This window comes from Hemicordylus capensis, chromosome 2 (assembly GCF_027244095.1).
Source record: "Hemicordylus capensis ecotype Gifberg chromosome 2, rHemCap1.1.pri, whole genome shotgun sequence".
Lineage (NCBI taxonomy): Eukaryota > Metazoa > Chordata > Lepidosauria > Squamata > Cordylidae > Hemicordylus > Hemicordylus capensis.
In genome coordinates this window covers 324,351,165-324,368,530 of record NC_069658.1, presented here as the reverse complement: position 1 = coordinate 324,368,530, position 17,366 = coordinate 324,351,165, and the positions used below count along the sequence as shown (strand labels likewise).

The 17,366-nt window shown below is 45.0% G+C and overlaps 1 protein-coding gene across 4 annotated transcripts in view; it reads left to right on the top strand.

Moving 5' to 3' along the window:
- Nucleotides 1-14,952, top strand: part of HEMK1 (HemK methyltransferase family member 1) — a 68,599-nt gene extending 53,647 nt beyond the window's left edge. For 3 of the 4 annotated variants that reach the window (XM_053299905.1, XM_053299906.1, XM_053299908.1), the window contains 2 exons: nt 10,021-10,134; nt 12,695-14,952. In XM_053299905.1, coding sequence (XP_053155880.1) covers nt 10,021-10,134; nt 12,695-12,749 — 169 coding nt within the window. In that variant the 3' untranslated portion in view covers nt 12,750-14,952. Of the gene's footprint in view, nt 1-1,003; nt 1,077-10,020; nt 10,135-12,694 lie in introns of all 4 variants that reach the window. The other variant, XR_008316995.1, reaches the window with a different exon arrangement.
- The last annotated feature ends 2,414 nt before the right edge of the window (nt 14,953-17,366 follow it).

The following is a 17,366-nucleotide window of genomic DNA, read 5'->3' as shown; positions in this document are numbered from 1 at the left end:
ATACAATACAAAGCAGCTTAAAAACTCATTTTAAAATTAGTTAGAAATCAGATCAAATCTGAAAAGCAAAATTTAAAAGGCTTAGGCGAACGTAAAGGTATTTACCTGGCATCTAAAAGAACAAAGTGATGAAGCCAGGCAAACCTCATTGGAGAGGCTATTCCATAAATGGGTTGCAACCACCAAAAAGGCCGTCTCCCTGGTAGCACCCTGCCTCACCTTGTTTGGAAGAGGCACCCGGAGGAGGGCCTCTGAAGAAGTTCCTAAGGTTTGGGTAGGGACATATGGGGCAAGGCACTTCTCAGATAACCTGGTCCCAAGCCATTTAGGGCTTTAAAGGTTAAAACCAGCACTTTGAATTGGGCCTGGAAATGGACTGGGAGCCAGTGCTCCCTACAAATGAAGTACAGGTGGCTTGTCTGCCTTCTCTGTTGCCGCCCTGAGACTATGGAATGCACTCCTTGTGGAAATAAGACCCTCTGCATCTCTGACAATTTTTTAAAAGTCCCTAAAGACTTATCTGTTCACCCAAGCTTTTTAACATGACTGTGGTTTTAAATTCTAAGGTTTTCCTTTTTTTGGTCTTACTTTGTTTTATGTTGTTGCAAACCACCCAGAGACAGAAGTTTGGAGCAGTCTACAAATTTAGGTAGATAGATAGATAATTTTCTCTGTCTTATGTCCAGCCTGAAATAATTGATCTGGAAGATGAGAGGGGAATTGTGATGATGGGTAAATATGCAAGCATAGTACTAGCACTTGAGGTCATTAAGTGAAATAGATTGGCAGTAGTTTCAGTTCCAGACAAGCAACAGTAGGAGAAAGGGCATGCCTGCACCTCTTGCTTGTGGGCTTTCCAAAGGCATTTGGTGGGCCACTGTGTGTAACAGGATGCTGGACTAGATAGGCCTTGGGCCTGATCCAGCTGGGCTGTAGTTATGTTCTTATGACTGACAAAAGAAAGTACTACTTTACACACTCAACACAGGAAATTTAATTACAGGAAGCCGCACTTAAGGTTGATGGGAGCTGCTACTGACTCCTAGGCCTTGCAAAGAAGAACACAGAACTGAGAGGTGAGAATAAGTGTGCCCACAGCTTTTGATCATGGCAGCTGAATCCAGCCTCCACATTCTGAGGCAGTATACTTCTGATGACCAGCTGCCAAGGGCAAACACCATGGGAATGCCCACCTCCATCTTGCTTTGCTTGTGAGCTTCAACAACTGCCTGGCCACTGTTGGAGGCAGAGGGCTCGTTTAGACAACTGTCTGCCAGCATACGCAACCAGATGAGTGTCACACCCAGAGTACGCCTACGCTGATGTCACTCTCCCAAAGCACTGTCAGGACATCCTTTAATGTTCATCTGAATTGCTCCTCTATATATGCTCCAAAACTCTCTATAGAGGGGCAATTCAGATGAACATCCTTCTCATATGATTAAAGAATGTCCTGATGGCACGTCGAGATGTCTTGCAGTGACATCACGGTGGGCACACTCTCTGCACAATCCCTTCCTGGTCATGTGATGAGGCCGACGATCGTATGAACCAGTCCAGAGTGCTAGTCTGATTCAACCTGGGCAGTTCTTATCACTTCTATTTTCAGCTTTGCTTTCCTGGTCCCAAACAGCAGATGCCTACACAAAAATATCTCTGCTGTTCAAAATTTGGCTGCTGCTTTAGTACTGTCAGTTGCTTGCTTCAGTTAAAGGCCCAGGAAATTTTTGCATGTAAGTATTTTGCTTGTGGCCCTATTGCCTCATGGGTGTTTTATTTATTTTATTTATATACAGCCTGACTCCAAAGGCTCTAGGTGGTTTATAAAAACAAACACAAGAAAAATAAAACAAACTGTTAAAAACAGCAATTTAAAGGTTTAGAACATTCAAAGAGTACTAAAAGCCTGGCTGAAAAAATGTGTCTTAAGGGCTCTTTTGAAGGCTGGCAAAGATGTTAAACCACGAATGTCTGTAGGGAGTGCATTCCACAGCCTAGGAGTGACTGCAGAGAAGGCCCGCTCCTGAGTCACCCCTAGATGAGCTGGCAGCATATGGAGATGGACCTCTCTCAATGATCTCAATGTGTGGTGGGGATCATGCAGAAGAAGGCGCTCTCCTTGGTAACCCAGTCCTAAACCATTTAGGGCTTTAAAGGTAACCACCAGCACTTCGTATTTTGCCCGGGAACCTATTGGTAGCCAATGCAATTGCTTTAAAACAGGCATAATATGATCTCTCTGATACACTAACCTAGCCGCTGCATTTTGAACCAACCGAAGTTTCCGAACTACATACAAAGGCAGACCCATGTAGAGTGCATTGTACTAGTCAAGCCTAGAGGTTACCAGAGAGCGTACCACAGTTTGAGATCACTGTCTTCACGGAATGGACGCAGCTGTCATATCAACCGAAGTTGATAGAAAGCACTCCTGGCCATAGCCTCAACCAGAGAAACCAGAGGGAGGCCTACATCCAGAAGCACTCCCAAGCTACCTACCTGTTCCTTTGGGAACAGAATACAGAACAGGAAGATCTGTTGTGCCTTGAAGTATGATGCCTTACTTACCATGAGTACCTCAATCTTGCTTGGATTCTGTTTCAATTTATTATTCCTCATCCAGTCGATTACTGCCTGTAGGCAGGCATTTAGGGAGGTTATGCCATTTCCTGATGTTGATGTCATGGAGAAATAGAGTTGGGTGTCATCGGCATATTGATAACACGCTACTCCAAATCTGCTGATGATCTCACCCAGCGGTTTCATGTAGATGTTAAAAAGCACTGGAGATAGGATGGAGCCCTGAGGGACACCATACAATAGTTCTCGTTTCAGAGAGCAACTATCTCTGAGTGACATCATCTGCCTCAACCATCCCTTCCCCCGTCCAGAAGCCAGATGAAAAACTCCTTACCCCACAGCATGTCTTCTAGCAACCTCCTATAGCACCATAGTTTGTCATGTACACATGTGGTGTGCTTTGCCCATGGGAATAGAGATGGCTTGAGGTGAAAATGTTTAGAATATATTGATGCTGTTCACATGAGCATCCCTACCAGGCTTAGGCAGCGCTACCTGGGTAGGTCTGCTCGTATGAAGCACCATGAGTAGGGCCAATCCCCGTGTTGCCTCCCCAGGTAGCCTGAGTTTTTTTATGTATGGGCAAATGTGGACCACATTCACGCATACGAACCTGCCAGGGCCCTCCGCTCATCATTGATGGCCGCCCCGTTGCCATCCTTGGCCGGAAGTACTGGGCGGGCGTGCACCCATTGTGTGTGCGCCTGTCTGCCATGCACACGTGTGCATGTGACAGGCACATGTGCCTCCGATACTTCCGACCGAGGACGGCAATGGGGCGGCAGGGAGGTACGCTGTCACCCTGAGGGGTTTTGATACAATGGAGCACCGGTGGGGAAAATGCGGCTGGAGTGATAAGTGCGCCCTCCCCTGCCCTTAAGGGAGCACTCCCGCTGCCTCCAAAACATGGAGGAGCGGTTCTGGACACATCCCTACCATGGTTCCTTCTGGATCGCCTGGGAGAGTTGGGGATAGGAAGCACTGCTTTGCAGTGGTTCCACTCCTATCTCTCGGGTATGGTGGAGCTTGGCAACGGTTCCTATCTCTCGGGTATGGTGGAGCTTGGCAACGGTTGCTCTTCGAAACGGGAGCTATTATATGGAGTCCCACAGGACTCCATTCTGTTACCAGTGCTTTTTAATATCTACATGAAAATGCTGGGTGAGGTAATCAGGAGATTTGGTGCAAGGTGTTATCAGTATGCTGATAACACCCAAATCCGTTTCTCCTTGTCGTCGTCATCAGGAAATGGCACTCATTTCCTAAATGCCTGCCCTACAAGCTGTAATGGGCTGGATGAGGGACAACAAACTGAAGCTGAATCCAAGCAAGACGGAGGTACTCGTAGGGGATCAGAATTTGAGGGATGAGTTAGATCTCCCTGTGCTGGATGGGGTTACACTTCCCTAGAAAGAACAGGTACGCAGCTTGGGAGTGCTCTTGGATCCAGGCAGCCTCACCGTGGTATCTCAGGTGGAGGCTATGGCTTCCATCAGCTTTGGCTGATTCGACAGCTGTGTCCATTCCTTGAAAAGAATGAGGTGGTGAATCTCTTCTGCTTACCATGTAGAGAGCAACTGGCCCTATCCAATCCAGCACAGCATTCCTTCAGTGGCTGGTGTGCCTTTGGGGACTGGGAAGCTCTTATTGTTTATTTTTCTTTGAAAACCACTGTGAAACTTCTGTTGAAAAGCCATATATAAATGTTTGTAGTCATAGAGAACAGCAAGCAAGTGGGAACCCATTCACACACCACTGCGCCAGCATGCAAAGAGACTGGCTCAGCTAGCTGGCTGCCTTGCTTCAAACCAAGAGGTGAAGTTGCTGGCCTGGCTGGGGAGAGCAAGCTGGGTGAGCCGTGGGGGAGGAGGACAAAAGACTGTATGTGTAATAAACCTCACCAGATGAATTTATGGTTAAGAGGCAGGGGCATTGAGAACTCTGCACTTAGACAGCAGACTGAGCACACATACAGCTCAGCTGGTCATCAGCTTCACAGTGGTGAGCTGTACTTATTCTCATTTTAACCAACTGTTATCAAAATATTAGTGATGTGCACGGTCCGGAGAAGTCTGGACCGGCACCGAAGGGGGGCCTTGTTTTTAGGGCGGGGAGGGCTTGCTTAGCCCTCCCGCCTCCTTGCCCCCGCCAGCGCCCGTATTTTCTAGTATAGGGGCGCTGGAAACCAGCCGCCCCCCCCCCCGCCGCCGCCGCCGCGGCGAAAGAACTCCCCATGCCAGCCCTCCCTCCCTCCCAGCTAGCTGCCCGCCCGCCCTCCCGCCCGCTGCTCACCCGCTCACCGGATAGTAAACGAGAGGAGCTCCGGCATAGAGCTCCTCTCGTTTGGAAGGCCTCCGGCAGAATGGTGTTTTGCGCGTGCGCACATGCGCGCGCCGCAAAGCACGCCGTTCGCCGGAGGCCCGGTTCTCCGGAGGCCCGGGCGCTGGCAGGGGCAAGGAGGCGGGAGGGCTAAGCAAGCCCTCCCGCCCTTAAAGGCATACCCCCCACCCGGACCCGAACCAGGCAGAGCCGGACCGGTCCGGCAGTTCGGCCATTCTTTGGAATGGCCGCCGGACCGGTTCGGGCACACCACTACAAAATATGCCTACATAATACCAATAAACATATGCAAAGTGGAGACTTTTTTCATAATGTGTCCTCTTTCCACTTTTTTTGGTGATGGATATTGACTTTTTTCACCATCTGGATCTGTCAACCCTACCAGGTGTTGATGTTATCTATCCTCTAAGCTACTTGTACAAGACTAAGTGGGCAGTTTGATGGTCTTTAATTTATAGGCTCCTCATCTGAATTGTAATTACTTAGTCCTGCATTTCATTTCCTAAATAACATCAAAAACATTCATAATAAAATTGAATCATAATTGCCTGCAGATTAATTGCTTATTATTTTTTGCTTTTGCATGCCACCTTTCTTCCAAGGAGATCCAGATACTGTACATTGGGGTTATCTCATTTTATCTTCATAACAATTTTGTGAAGTAGTGGCTTTCCTAAGACTATCTGCTCAGCATGAAGTTCACTGGGGATTTGAACTTGAATCTTCCTGGGAGTTATTTACACATGGCTTCATGCTGTGGGGTAAATGTTGAGCGAAGCTACTTCAAATTACACTCGCGGCATTGATGGAAGCAGCCCCACCCTCAATTTTTGTTTTTGCAAGTTCACATGGCATGCCTCTGTGTTTTCCTTCTAGCCAATGGGGGTGAGGTGGGGAGAGATATTACTAAAGAGCTATATCTGCATTTCTAAAGAGAGTATCCTTATCATGCTAATAATTCTACATCAGTGCCTCTCCCTATTTGCTCTGGCTTTCTCAGAAAAAGTAGCTTTAAACCAGCATTTTAAAAACCCGGAAATACATCAAGATAAGCTAGAATTCATAAGACAAAGCCCAATTTGTGTGTGGAGTTGGTCCAAGGATCTCAAAGGGACATTGGGGTATGTTTGGCTGGTGTGTGAATGTTTGTCTGGAAGTGGTGTGCACACACTTTCTTCTGAAGGAGATTTGGGGTAGAAGCCCTGTCTGTAAAGCCTCCTGGTCCAAGTCCAACACTGTCTACTATACTTCCTTAGAAAGGATAATTCCACAATTGGAATACTAATATGTACATCTAGGTACAACTAAGTAAGATGGAACTTTACTGGAACAGCCCCTCTTGGGTGCATGTCTTCAACCCTAATAAACAAGGCCTAATAAACTGAGTCTAAACTAAACCTTAGGACTTTTCAAGCCAACAGTGCATGGCCTAGAGACACCATATTAACTCCACACTTTCACTGCAACAGCAGTGATTTAGTAACTTAGGTTGGAGAGGTTTTTTTCTGTATAGATCTCCCTCACTGAAATTGAGAAGTGATTGTGTCTAAGGCAAAATCACACATATAGAATTCTCTTACGGCCGACTGCATTGGGAACTGCGTGGGGATGTGGGGATGTGTCTGGATGGAGAATGGCAGTGAGGGAGGCAGGCGGGAGAGAGCGGTTATCATGGCATCAGCAGAGTTGGGGTAAAGTAGGAAGGAGGAAAACTACAGTGGAAAGGAGGAAACTGGACCCCTGTGAGGTAAACGGACCCAAGGAGCTTGCCCAAGGGCACAGAGACAATGGACAACCGGTCTCAAGGAGCAGGAGGAAATTTGACAGTTGGGGGCAGCTGTGAGGGGACGACTGGGGCTGGTAGCGATGACATGAGGGACCACAAAACAAAGACAGAGGGACCACAAAAAGGCAAGTGGCTCCGCCGTGAAGTTTGCCTGCTTTGTAGCGGTGAGAAATGGGGTGCCTGGCAGAAGGGGGTGGGGGGAGAGGAGACTGGGGCAGAAGGCGGCAGCGGGGAGAGGAGACTAGGGCAGACGGCAGCAGCAGGGAGAGGAGACTGGGGCAGATGACGGCGGCAGGGAGAGGAGACTGGGGCAGACAGCAGCAGTGGGGAGAGGAGACTGGGGCAGAAGGTGGCGGTGGGAAGAGGAGACTGGGGCAGAAGGGACGGGGGAGGTGGGCAGAAGGTGGGGGGAGTGTACTGCTGCACAGATGCTCTGTGCGGGTTCAGCTAGTTACATATTATAACATGAGTTTCCAAACCATTTCAACTGGCAGAAGAAAAACAGGCAAATCCCTTACCACAGCTGTACCCAACCCATCTCCCAGTTGGCTTTACTTCCTATCTTAAAGCCCAGCTGAGAAATAAATGAATGAAAAACTAATGGAGAGTGGAAAGAGAAGTAATTGCAGGGTGGAGAAGGTTTAAACACTACCTGCTTACAAATACCCCCTCCCAACCACTACATTCACATGATGAAGCCAAAAAGAGTTTGGAAACCCCATCTGTTTCATAATATATGGTTCCACCCTTAGAGGAGCTTCAAATGTTCGGTACAATATTTGCAGTACTATACTAGCTCAGAATGCACATGGATGTTCGAAAGCTTCCCCACATTTATTTATTTATTTATTTTTACATTTTATATCCCGCTCTTCCTCCAAGCTGCCCAGAGCGGTGTACTGCATACTTAGGTTTCTCCTCACAACAACCCTGTGAAGGTAGGTTAGGCTGAGAGAGAGGTGACTGGCCCAGAGTCACCCAGCAAGTAACATGGCTGAATGGGGATTTGAACTCGGGTCTCCCCGGTCCTAGTCCAGCACTCTAGCCACTACACCACGCTGGCTCCTCATCAAGTCACTTAGAAAACCTGCATGTCAGAAAAAAGGCTTCTGGCCTAGCCTCCTCTGTGATGTGTTCTCTTTGGCCAATATTTGCGGCGATATTATTTTTGGGAATATTTTTCCCAATATTGGGCAATTTTGACATTAATGTCTTTCAAAGAAGTATTATCTGTAAGCATGCAAGAGGTGATGCAATTGCATGGGGGACTTTAACATATGCCTGTATGCATCTGTGGATTGATTCTCAGGTTAGAATTTAGATCTATAAATGTGCTGCTTCTATTGCCATCTTGACTGGTTACTGTAATTGTTACTGGCAAGCAAGTATTGTGCAGATCACAATTTAGAAAAATCATGACTCGGGCCCCCTTTCCTTTTCAAGTGCTTTAAAAAATTCAAATGTGTTTGAGTTCTAGCTTGAATTCTGCAACATAAAGTGTAAGAGTTCATTTAAACACATATAATTTCTAAGTGTAAGTCATGTTGGTCACTCGTGCACTAAAATCCATACTTCCCTTCACCTGCTGTGACATTTATGCGTTTAGAAAACAACTGACATACACTCCATCCCCTTACAGAAAAAAGCCACCCCAGAAGCTTAATATCTTTTAATTACACTTAAAAATAAGTGCCAGTGTTTTCAGTGGAGGACTGGTCCTCTGGAAAGGCAAGCAGGCAGTAATGCTCTATTTATCTGTGTTTCACATAATCTCCACCTTTCTTTTTCACAATCCTTATGTTGACCAGCAACATCTACTGGCTGGATAAGAATCTCCATCATTAACACTCCAAACCACAGTTAGAAATACAGCTGCCCATAATGGAAAATAAAGTCACACACGCAAACCATAAACTGCCACTAATAGCCAAAGTGAATGTTGGGAATGAAGAAGTGCTGCAAAAGATAGGATGGAAGGAAAGAAAGACAAATGGATAGATGGAGAACCAGAAAAGCGAGCACAGAGGAGGAGGAGGAGTTCTCCAAGCACAAAGAAATAAAGTGAAAGAGAGAAAGAGGGGAGAGAAGATATGTGGAAGGGGAGAGGGAGAAAGGTGACATTTAAAACAAGCAGCTGAGAGGAGAGCTGGTCTTGTGGTAGCAAGCATGACTTGTCCCCTTAGCTAAGCAGGGTCTGCCCTGGTTGCATCTGAATGGGAGACTTGATGTGTGAGCACTGCAAGATATTCTCCTCAGGATGAAGCCGCTCTGGGAAGAGCAAAAGGTTTCAAGTTCCCTCTCTGGCTTGCCCAAGATAGGGCCAAGAAAGATTCCTGCCTGCAACCTTGGAGAAGCCGCTGCCAGTCTGTGAAGACAATACTGACCTAGATAGACCAATGGTCTGACTCAGTATATGGCAGTTTCCTATGTTCCTATGTACCTGTCATTTTTGATGGGCCTTCAACTAGTATATATATATAATAAAATTTAAAGAGGTAACGTTCCAATGAAAGTGGTAACTTCATTCCAATGGATTTCACAGACTGCATCAGCAGCATGTTTTTCTGTTAGATTGTATGAACCACTGCTTGTTCGCTTGAGAGGCCCAATTCTCATGACCAAATTAATCTGTGGAGAATGATGCATTCATCCAGCTCTTAGTCTAATCCAATGTTTCTCAACGTTTTTGGAGTCATGGACCGGTACAGTCTTTGTATGCAGTTTCCTGGACCAGCAATTAGTAAAGGGGTCGCCCCCCCTCAGCCCCACCCCCAAGCACCCTCAAAAACAATTTCAAGCCGGGGGTCTCTGCCGCTGGGAGCTCTCCAGAGCTCATTTCTAGGCAGGCAGCCCTTGCTGCTGGGATAACACTCATTTAGCTTCCTCAAAATGAACGTTATCCCAGCAGCGAGGGCTGCCTGCCTAGAAATGAGCTCTGGAGAGCTCCCAGCAGCAGTGGCCCCCACCAGCTTGAAATTGTTTTATGGGGGGATTAATTCCTCATGGACCAGCACGGACCAGCACTCAACTCCTCATGGGCCGGCACCGCTCCATGGACCGGTGTTTGAGAAACAGTGGTCTAATCCATTCTTAACAAGTGGCCACAAAGCTGCCAAAAGTGAGTAGTAAAAGCAATAGTGTCGGAAATTAAACATGTTTGAACAGTTACAGTACACCAATCACTTTGGTATGTGCTTAACTCTGTACGGTTCCACTGATTTCCTATTCTCAACATATCAATTTGATCATGTGACATGTCCCACCAGAAGTTTTGATCGAGCTAAACATTTCTCTTACACTTGTAATGTTTTCAGGAGTATGTTTCTGGAAGTTGACCCTAGGCACCCAGAGATGGTGAAGAACTGGCTCTGCAATCATCCGGACTTGTTTCTCTTTGTGTCTGCCACCCACAAGGACTTTTGTGGAAAGTAAGATGATGATGATTGTTGTTTAGAACACTTGTATATCACTTTTTAAAGAAGTTCTCACATAGCAAAAGGTATGAGAAAATGGTTCCCTGTCCCAAAGGGTTCACAATTTAAGATGGGGAGGGGCTGGAGGGGGTTACTAGTTAATGTAGTTTCACAGAAGCCTCATGGACACTGAAACAGATATCCTTTGCGTAGAATACTGTGAAGTTCTGATGGAAAGAGGTTCTAGCTTAAACCTCTGGGTATGGGGGGGAAAGCCTAAAGGAACACAACAACTGTGGGGAAGAAGCAGACATCACTCCTATTACAACACAGCTCTAATCTAGAGCCCATACACAAGAGAACATTGGTGGATGAGGACCCCAAATGACTCTTAAATCATCCAAATATCAAACTCCTGTCCTGGAATGTGGCTGAGTGATCTGCGAAGAAGAATGATGGTCCCTTAGATTATCTGTCTGAATTTGACATTATATTGATTCAGGAGACCTGAATGATGGTGGATATAGATGTTCTAGCTGATTTGTATACAGGTGACCCCTGAATTTCACAGGTTTGTTTTTCATGGTTTTATTAACTATTATATTTATAAACTACCTAATAAAACCTCTCTAGGGAGCTAACACAAAAAATCTAAAAACCATCAACAAAACAAACAGTTACAGTTAAAACCAATTTATTATAATATATTAAAATTTTACCTAAAAGCCTGAAAAAACAAGTGTGTCTTGAGGGCTTTTGTAAAGGAAGCCAGAGATGAAGCTCTTATTCTGACAGGGAGTTCATTCCAAAGTCCCAGAGCAGCCATAGAGAAGGCCCGGTTCTGAGTCACCACAAAACAAGCCAGTGGCAACTGCAACTAGACCTCCTGATCATCTCAGTAGGTGGCAGGGTTTGTGACAAAGGAGGTGCTTTATTAGATATCATGGGCCCAAGCCAATGAGTGCTTTATAGGTAATAACCAACACTTTGTGTTTTGCCTGGAAATATATCAGTAGCCAGTAAGGTTTTTAGAAGAGTAATTTGGTCTCCTTGGGTTGCCCCAACGAGTAACCTAGCTGCTGTATTCTGCACCAACTGTAGTTTCCAGACTACATACAAAGGCAGCCCAACATAGAATGCATTGCAGTAATCAGTCCTGAAGATTACCAGCATATGCATCCATTTCAAGGTCATTTATCTCAATAATGGACATAGCTGGTGTATCAGTCAAAGCTGATAAACACACTCTTGGCCACTGCCTCAGCCTGAGTCACCAGGGAGAGGTTTGGATCCAGAAATACTTCTAAACTACTTACCTGTTCCTTCTGAGGGAGTTTAATCCCATCCAGGATAAGTAGATCTAAATAATCTCTTGAGTTCTGACCCCACCCACACACACAATAAATAACTCAGTCTTGCTTGGATTCAGTATCAGTTTGTTATCCCTCATCCAGCCCATTACTGCCTCCAGGCAAACATTTAGGGAAGTTATGCCATATCCCGATGAAGCTGACACGGATAAATATATTTGAGCATCAGCATATTGATAACACCCTTCATCAAATCTCCTGATGATCTCTCCAAGTGGTTTCATGTAGATAGGAAGGGTGGTTTTGTCCTTTCGTGGGCATCTTCCTTATACACCAATTTTGTTATCATGTAGCGCTCTTTCACAATTCAGTGAGAGGGCTTGAGGGAAGGCAACAGAAGCTTCCAGACAATTCGGGAGTTGCTGGATGCGCTAATCACACAGCCAGACAGTCCGTGGCTGCCACAGGCACGAAGTGCAGGGGTCGAGACACTTGTACTTGCCCCCGGAAATCCCACAATGCACCATGAAAGTGTGTGGTACATTGTGGGGATCCCCCCCAGAGATGACTGGGAGCTCATTCCTGTGTCAGTGCTGGCTGGGAGCAGCCAGTGATGATACATGAGCAGTTAGCCTGGGGTAAGGGCATGCTCGCACCCTTAACCTCAGTTAACTGGCAGGCTCCCTAGGCAGGTTTGCCACCAAAGTATTGCTGGAAGCCTCTGAGCTCCCAGCAGTTCTCACAGGCAGCCAAGCCCAGGCTTAGCTGCCCTAGCCCAGTCTTGGCTGATCGTGAGAACAGCCTTGTTTCAGTCTTTCACAGGGTTTTCCCCTGCCAAAATCTACCCCAATAACTCAGCACCAGCTGAGTAGTGGCACAAAGGCTGCTCCAAACATTTTCAACCCTGCATGGCAACTAGCCAGCAGCACTCGGGCAGCCCACATAGCACTTCTCAGTTGGCACATAGGGTTGAAAGATTCAACTTTAAAGCTCTTGGAGCAGCTGCACGCCACTTCTCAGGAACCCAACCCAATTTTTCTAGTTAGGCTAAGTTTTGAATATTGCAGTGTTAATGTTCATGGTACTTTCCTGGAATGTTACCCCCACGATATTTAAGGGTCTCCTGTATTGTGCAAAGCTAGAGTCACTGTTTCTGTCTTGCCATAGCATGCAAGGCTTGGTAAAATTACATTGTGATGGGAACTACAACCTTTGTAACGTCTCCAGTGGAACTTATTGCTGTCGTTTGTCTTTTTCCTATACAGACCAAGGTTCCTGCATATCCAAAAACATGGGGGAGAAGTCAAGAGAAGATCATAAGTTGTTCTGTTCTCCCAATATTACTGACTCCAGTGTTACTAAACTAAACTTTTCTGATGGGACCGGGGCTTATTCTTCTGTTAGAACTCAGTGCTCCAACAGGAATTTGAGCCACCGTTTCACTTCTTAGAGTCTTAACCAGCAATCTCTAAGAAAGTTGTCTTAGACAGACAACCCACTCTCATATGAGTGAATGTTCACTCACAGTGAACATATCACACACCCAGATGGAATCGTCATTCATGTAATGCAAATGCCCTGACAGTAATTATTTATTTTTTATTATTATTATTTACATTTATATCCCGCTCTTCCTCCAAGAGCAAAGAGCGGTGTACTGCATACTTAAGTTTCTCCTCACAACAGCCCTGTGAAGTAAGTTAGGCTGAGAGAGAAGTGACTGGCCCAGAGTCACCCAGCAAGTATCATGGCTGAATGGGGATTTGAACTCACGTCTTCCCGGTCCTAGTCCAGCACTCTAACCACTACCCACACTGGCTCCTAATGGATACTATGTGAATAAGGCAGTAAGTTATCAAGCTAATTTACAGTAAATTAGCAGTAAATTTATCATTGCTGTTGTCACATGAGAAAAGCATCACCTACATTCATCCTTGATGCATTCTTTTTTTTTTAAATTTTGGCAGTGACTTTTATCAGCAAGTGATTTGCCTAGGAAGAACTGGATTGAAAATGGTGACACTTATCAGTCACCTTCCAAATATGGCTCGGCAGAACAACCTAAATGAAATCCACACCTTTTGCTAATTTAAGCCTCACAAAAATGAATAAAACTTAGATTGATAGAATGTAATGGCCAATCTGAACTTTGTATTGACAAATCTTGTTTTATCAGCAAGTGTTCATAATGTGTTTTGATGAGTGTTCATAAGACAAGACCTTAAGCTGGCTCCAGCTGCTACTTCTTGACAAACACTGCTTAATTTTATTATTCCAGTTTAATTTAAGAAGGCAGAAAGAAAGTTTTGCTTCTGTTAACCTTGATCTATTAATTTGGCTACTACTGGAAACAAGTTCAGGGCAAGTCCAGGCATCCAAGAAAGCAAAGCAATTATTTGGGCTGGCAATGTAAAACTTTGTGTGGTCTAAGAGGACTATCTGTCCTGCCCCAGGACATTTTTCACACAGGGCTTTTAGCTCAAATCTCCTCCGGAATGGAAGGTGTGCATTCACATATCAGCCAGATTTAACCCAAAGTCCCTGTAAGCTATCAGGGAGCACTTCACACACGATTCAGGTTTTTCATTGCACGTTAGAGTATAGCCAGATTTATGTCTGGAGTGTAAAAATCCACTTTTTGCATTGGTTTTTTGAGCAAATTCTAACTCGCAGTAAACTCGCGGTAAAGCCTGCTGTGTGAAAAACGCCCAGATTTCCTTTAAATGCAGCAGAGGATGCTAAGGCACACATGTGGGATTGCAAAATGAGGCCAGATCTGTGTAAACATCTGTGTTTGGCTATGAAATGTGCATTCGTTTACCTCATTAGTTATAAGAACTGTTGTCTCAGTTTTATATGTATTTCGATCACAGTGCATTTGTATTAAACTTAGACCTTTGCCTTTAGTTCAGATCCAGATCCAGACTTGTACATCCAGTTTTCCTTAGAAAAAAAATTACTCATCCAAGACAAATGTAGGGAGAAAGCAGGAGATGAATTTGCTGAAGAAAAGAACCAAATAGTGTATGAGTTATAAATAATTGAAAAGTTTCATTTAGAGTTGCCTTTTGCATTTCCAAATGGGTGTCTCCTTTCCTAGACAGAGCCAGCCAGTGGGTTATGAGCAGCAACCACACAGTGGGGAAGGAAGTAAACATCCTGTGGCTTAACAGCACAAATCATGCTTTTGGGAAAGACTCATTGGCTGACAGTGAAGCCCTGGCCAGAGATTTAGGGAGGGCATTCATAAGGTCGCTCTCATTAATCTGGATGTAGGGAATACTGGTTCTGTCCTAGGTCCATTAAACTATCCTTTAGTGTGCATTTCAAAGATGACATGGTTTGCTAGTAGACCCTTATTTGCTGCACCTCATCAAGGTTGGTAAGATTTTTGCCTCTTCTGGTTGTTTTAATTTTTTATCTTCCACTCTCTTTTCTGCAGTAATGTTTTGGTTAGCTATTGAGCATTTGAGGCAGGATAAAAATATCTGTATAAATAAATAAATGAAAACAAGAGAGGGGATACTGCTGCCTCCATGTTTATGCAAGGACAAATGCTATCATTCCTGTACTAATTTGCATCTTTTTATATGGAATAACCTGGAGTGTGTTCACATCTCTTTGTCAAAGGAAAAAGAGGGTGGCACCCAAACCACCAGCAGAAGAAAGAGAGAAACTCCAAAAAGGTGCAAGAACATTATGAATTTCAGTGAGTTGCCTCTGAGGGCACAAAGAAAATTTGTTTCCGTAGCATGGATTACCACAAATTGCAGCTATCCTGACAAGTCAGCTGTAATTTTCTTTGTGTCCAAGGAAGAGGCAGCTCACCAAAATGCACTGGGCTTATAGAGATATAATATTAAATTAAAGGGGCATAGGAGTGCCCCATTAATTAATACGTGTAGCCAAAAAAAAAGGTTTCACTATTATAAGCCTCAAAATTCTATTGCTTATAAATATGACATCTGTTGAACTAATAACTTGAAACTTGACATGCGTGATCTACTAGATACAGTCTACAAATGTGCCTAATTTCAAGGAGGTCTGGTTTTTGAAAAATTGGCACAGCTACAGCAAGTAAAAAGTGCTGAAAATAGACACTGACCTTCCCCCCCCACACACACACACACAAATTATCCAGGCATATCATAGATTTCTTTCAAATGTTGATCAAAATGACAGGGGCATAGCTATAATTGAGCAAAAGGGTTCAAAGAACACAGGCCCCCAGCTCTTGAGGGCCCTCCAGTTCCAGGCCTCCCTATTTTCTTCATTATCTCCCTCACTCTGGGGGGCTGTCAGAGAGAGGGATGAACATGGGCCTTCTCTTCCCTAGCTACGCCCCTGCAAAATGACTAATATAATCTGTTCAGGCTTGTCTAGGCAGGTAGTCCTTTGCTGATTTTATGAAGTTAGGTTTTCCTGTACCATTAAAGTCTATTACTAGCAAGTGCTGGCAAAATTATGCAGAGCATGGTTTGACAATGAAGCAAATGTCTGGTTTGACAGTGAAGCAAATGTTTGCCAGTACTCTGAGACTCGCTGGGGTAGACACCAGGTAGATTATATTGCAAGTGCAATGCCTATTCTATTAGTTATAGAATGTGAACTCTCAGGGAAGAGGGAAGGGGCAATGTGGAATGGACAGTAGGGGAAAACGAGGTGGGGAGTTAGAGCAGTGTAGTAGCTTATTTCTGGGTTAGCCAAGCCTGCCCAGGCTTGCAGCAGCCTTTCCTTCGCCCTCCCCCATGCTCTCCTATATGTCAGGCAGCGAGAGACTCCCTCACACTTCTTCAGAATTACCTCAGTTGACACTGAACTTGCTGCCCATCCCCCACTGCCAGAATGCTGACAGGAAAACTGCACCTCTGCAATAAGAGGGTCCCTGAGACTTCAATGGAGTGGGCCACATCAATAACACCTATTTTATAGAAAAACACTGAGATAATATCAGTGATGCAAGTTTTGGGTGGTATAGAAATGTAATAAATAAATAAATAAAAATAATATTTACAAAGTAAATAATATTTACTTATCCCACAGTCACTAATTTCTCTCTCCTATATCCTAGACATATGATGGAATGTTTGTTTTTACAGAGGGGAAAACTCCATAGCAACATGATCTTCACTATTTTTAAAGTGAGGGCCACTCTGTTAAAAATATTCTCCAGTGAGGGAGCTGTTTCCCAGCACTGGAGGGCAAGTGGGGAGGGCTATAAGAATAACCAAGCCCCGTAAAGCCCCACATATCTTGAAAGTCACACATAGAGCACTGGGAAGCATGCCTGCCAACATTCACCTGAATGGGAAAATAGGGACATGTTGGCAGGTATGGGGAAGTATCATCCTTCCCAGCACCTTCCCCATAGAGTTCTGTGACCAAAGTGCTGGGAAGGACGACACTTCACAGGGCTCTGTGTGTGCCTTTCAAGATGATGCTGGGGCTTTACAGAGCTGTGTTTTTCTTACAGCCCTCTCCGCTGCCCTCCAACACTGGGGAAGGCACAGCACTGCATGGAGATGGGAAATGGCTCTCACACTGGAGACTTTTTTTACCCGAGTAACTCCTACGAGTAACTCCCTATACTGAGTTACCCAAGTAACTCCCTATACTGCAGCATATTTTATTCTTATTTGTACATGTATATCCCACTCTTCTTCCAAGGAGCCCAGAGCAGTGTACATAGTTACATTTATCCTCACCACAATCCTGTGAAATAAATTCAACAGAGAGAAGTGACTGGCCCAAAGTCACCCAGTGAAAGCTGGGTGTCTTTTGTTGAGGTCTGTGATTATTTAGCAAAGCACCAAGGAAGCTATCACTCCAGTTATAGAGTGCCGAGTTTAGTTGTTGCAGCTATTTAAGTAACACACATGGAGATCACTGTAGAGTCTAGGGATGGGCCCGGACCGGTCCGGAGGCCATTGAGAAAGC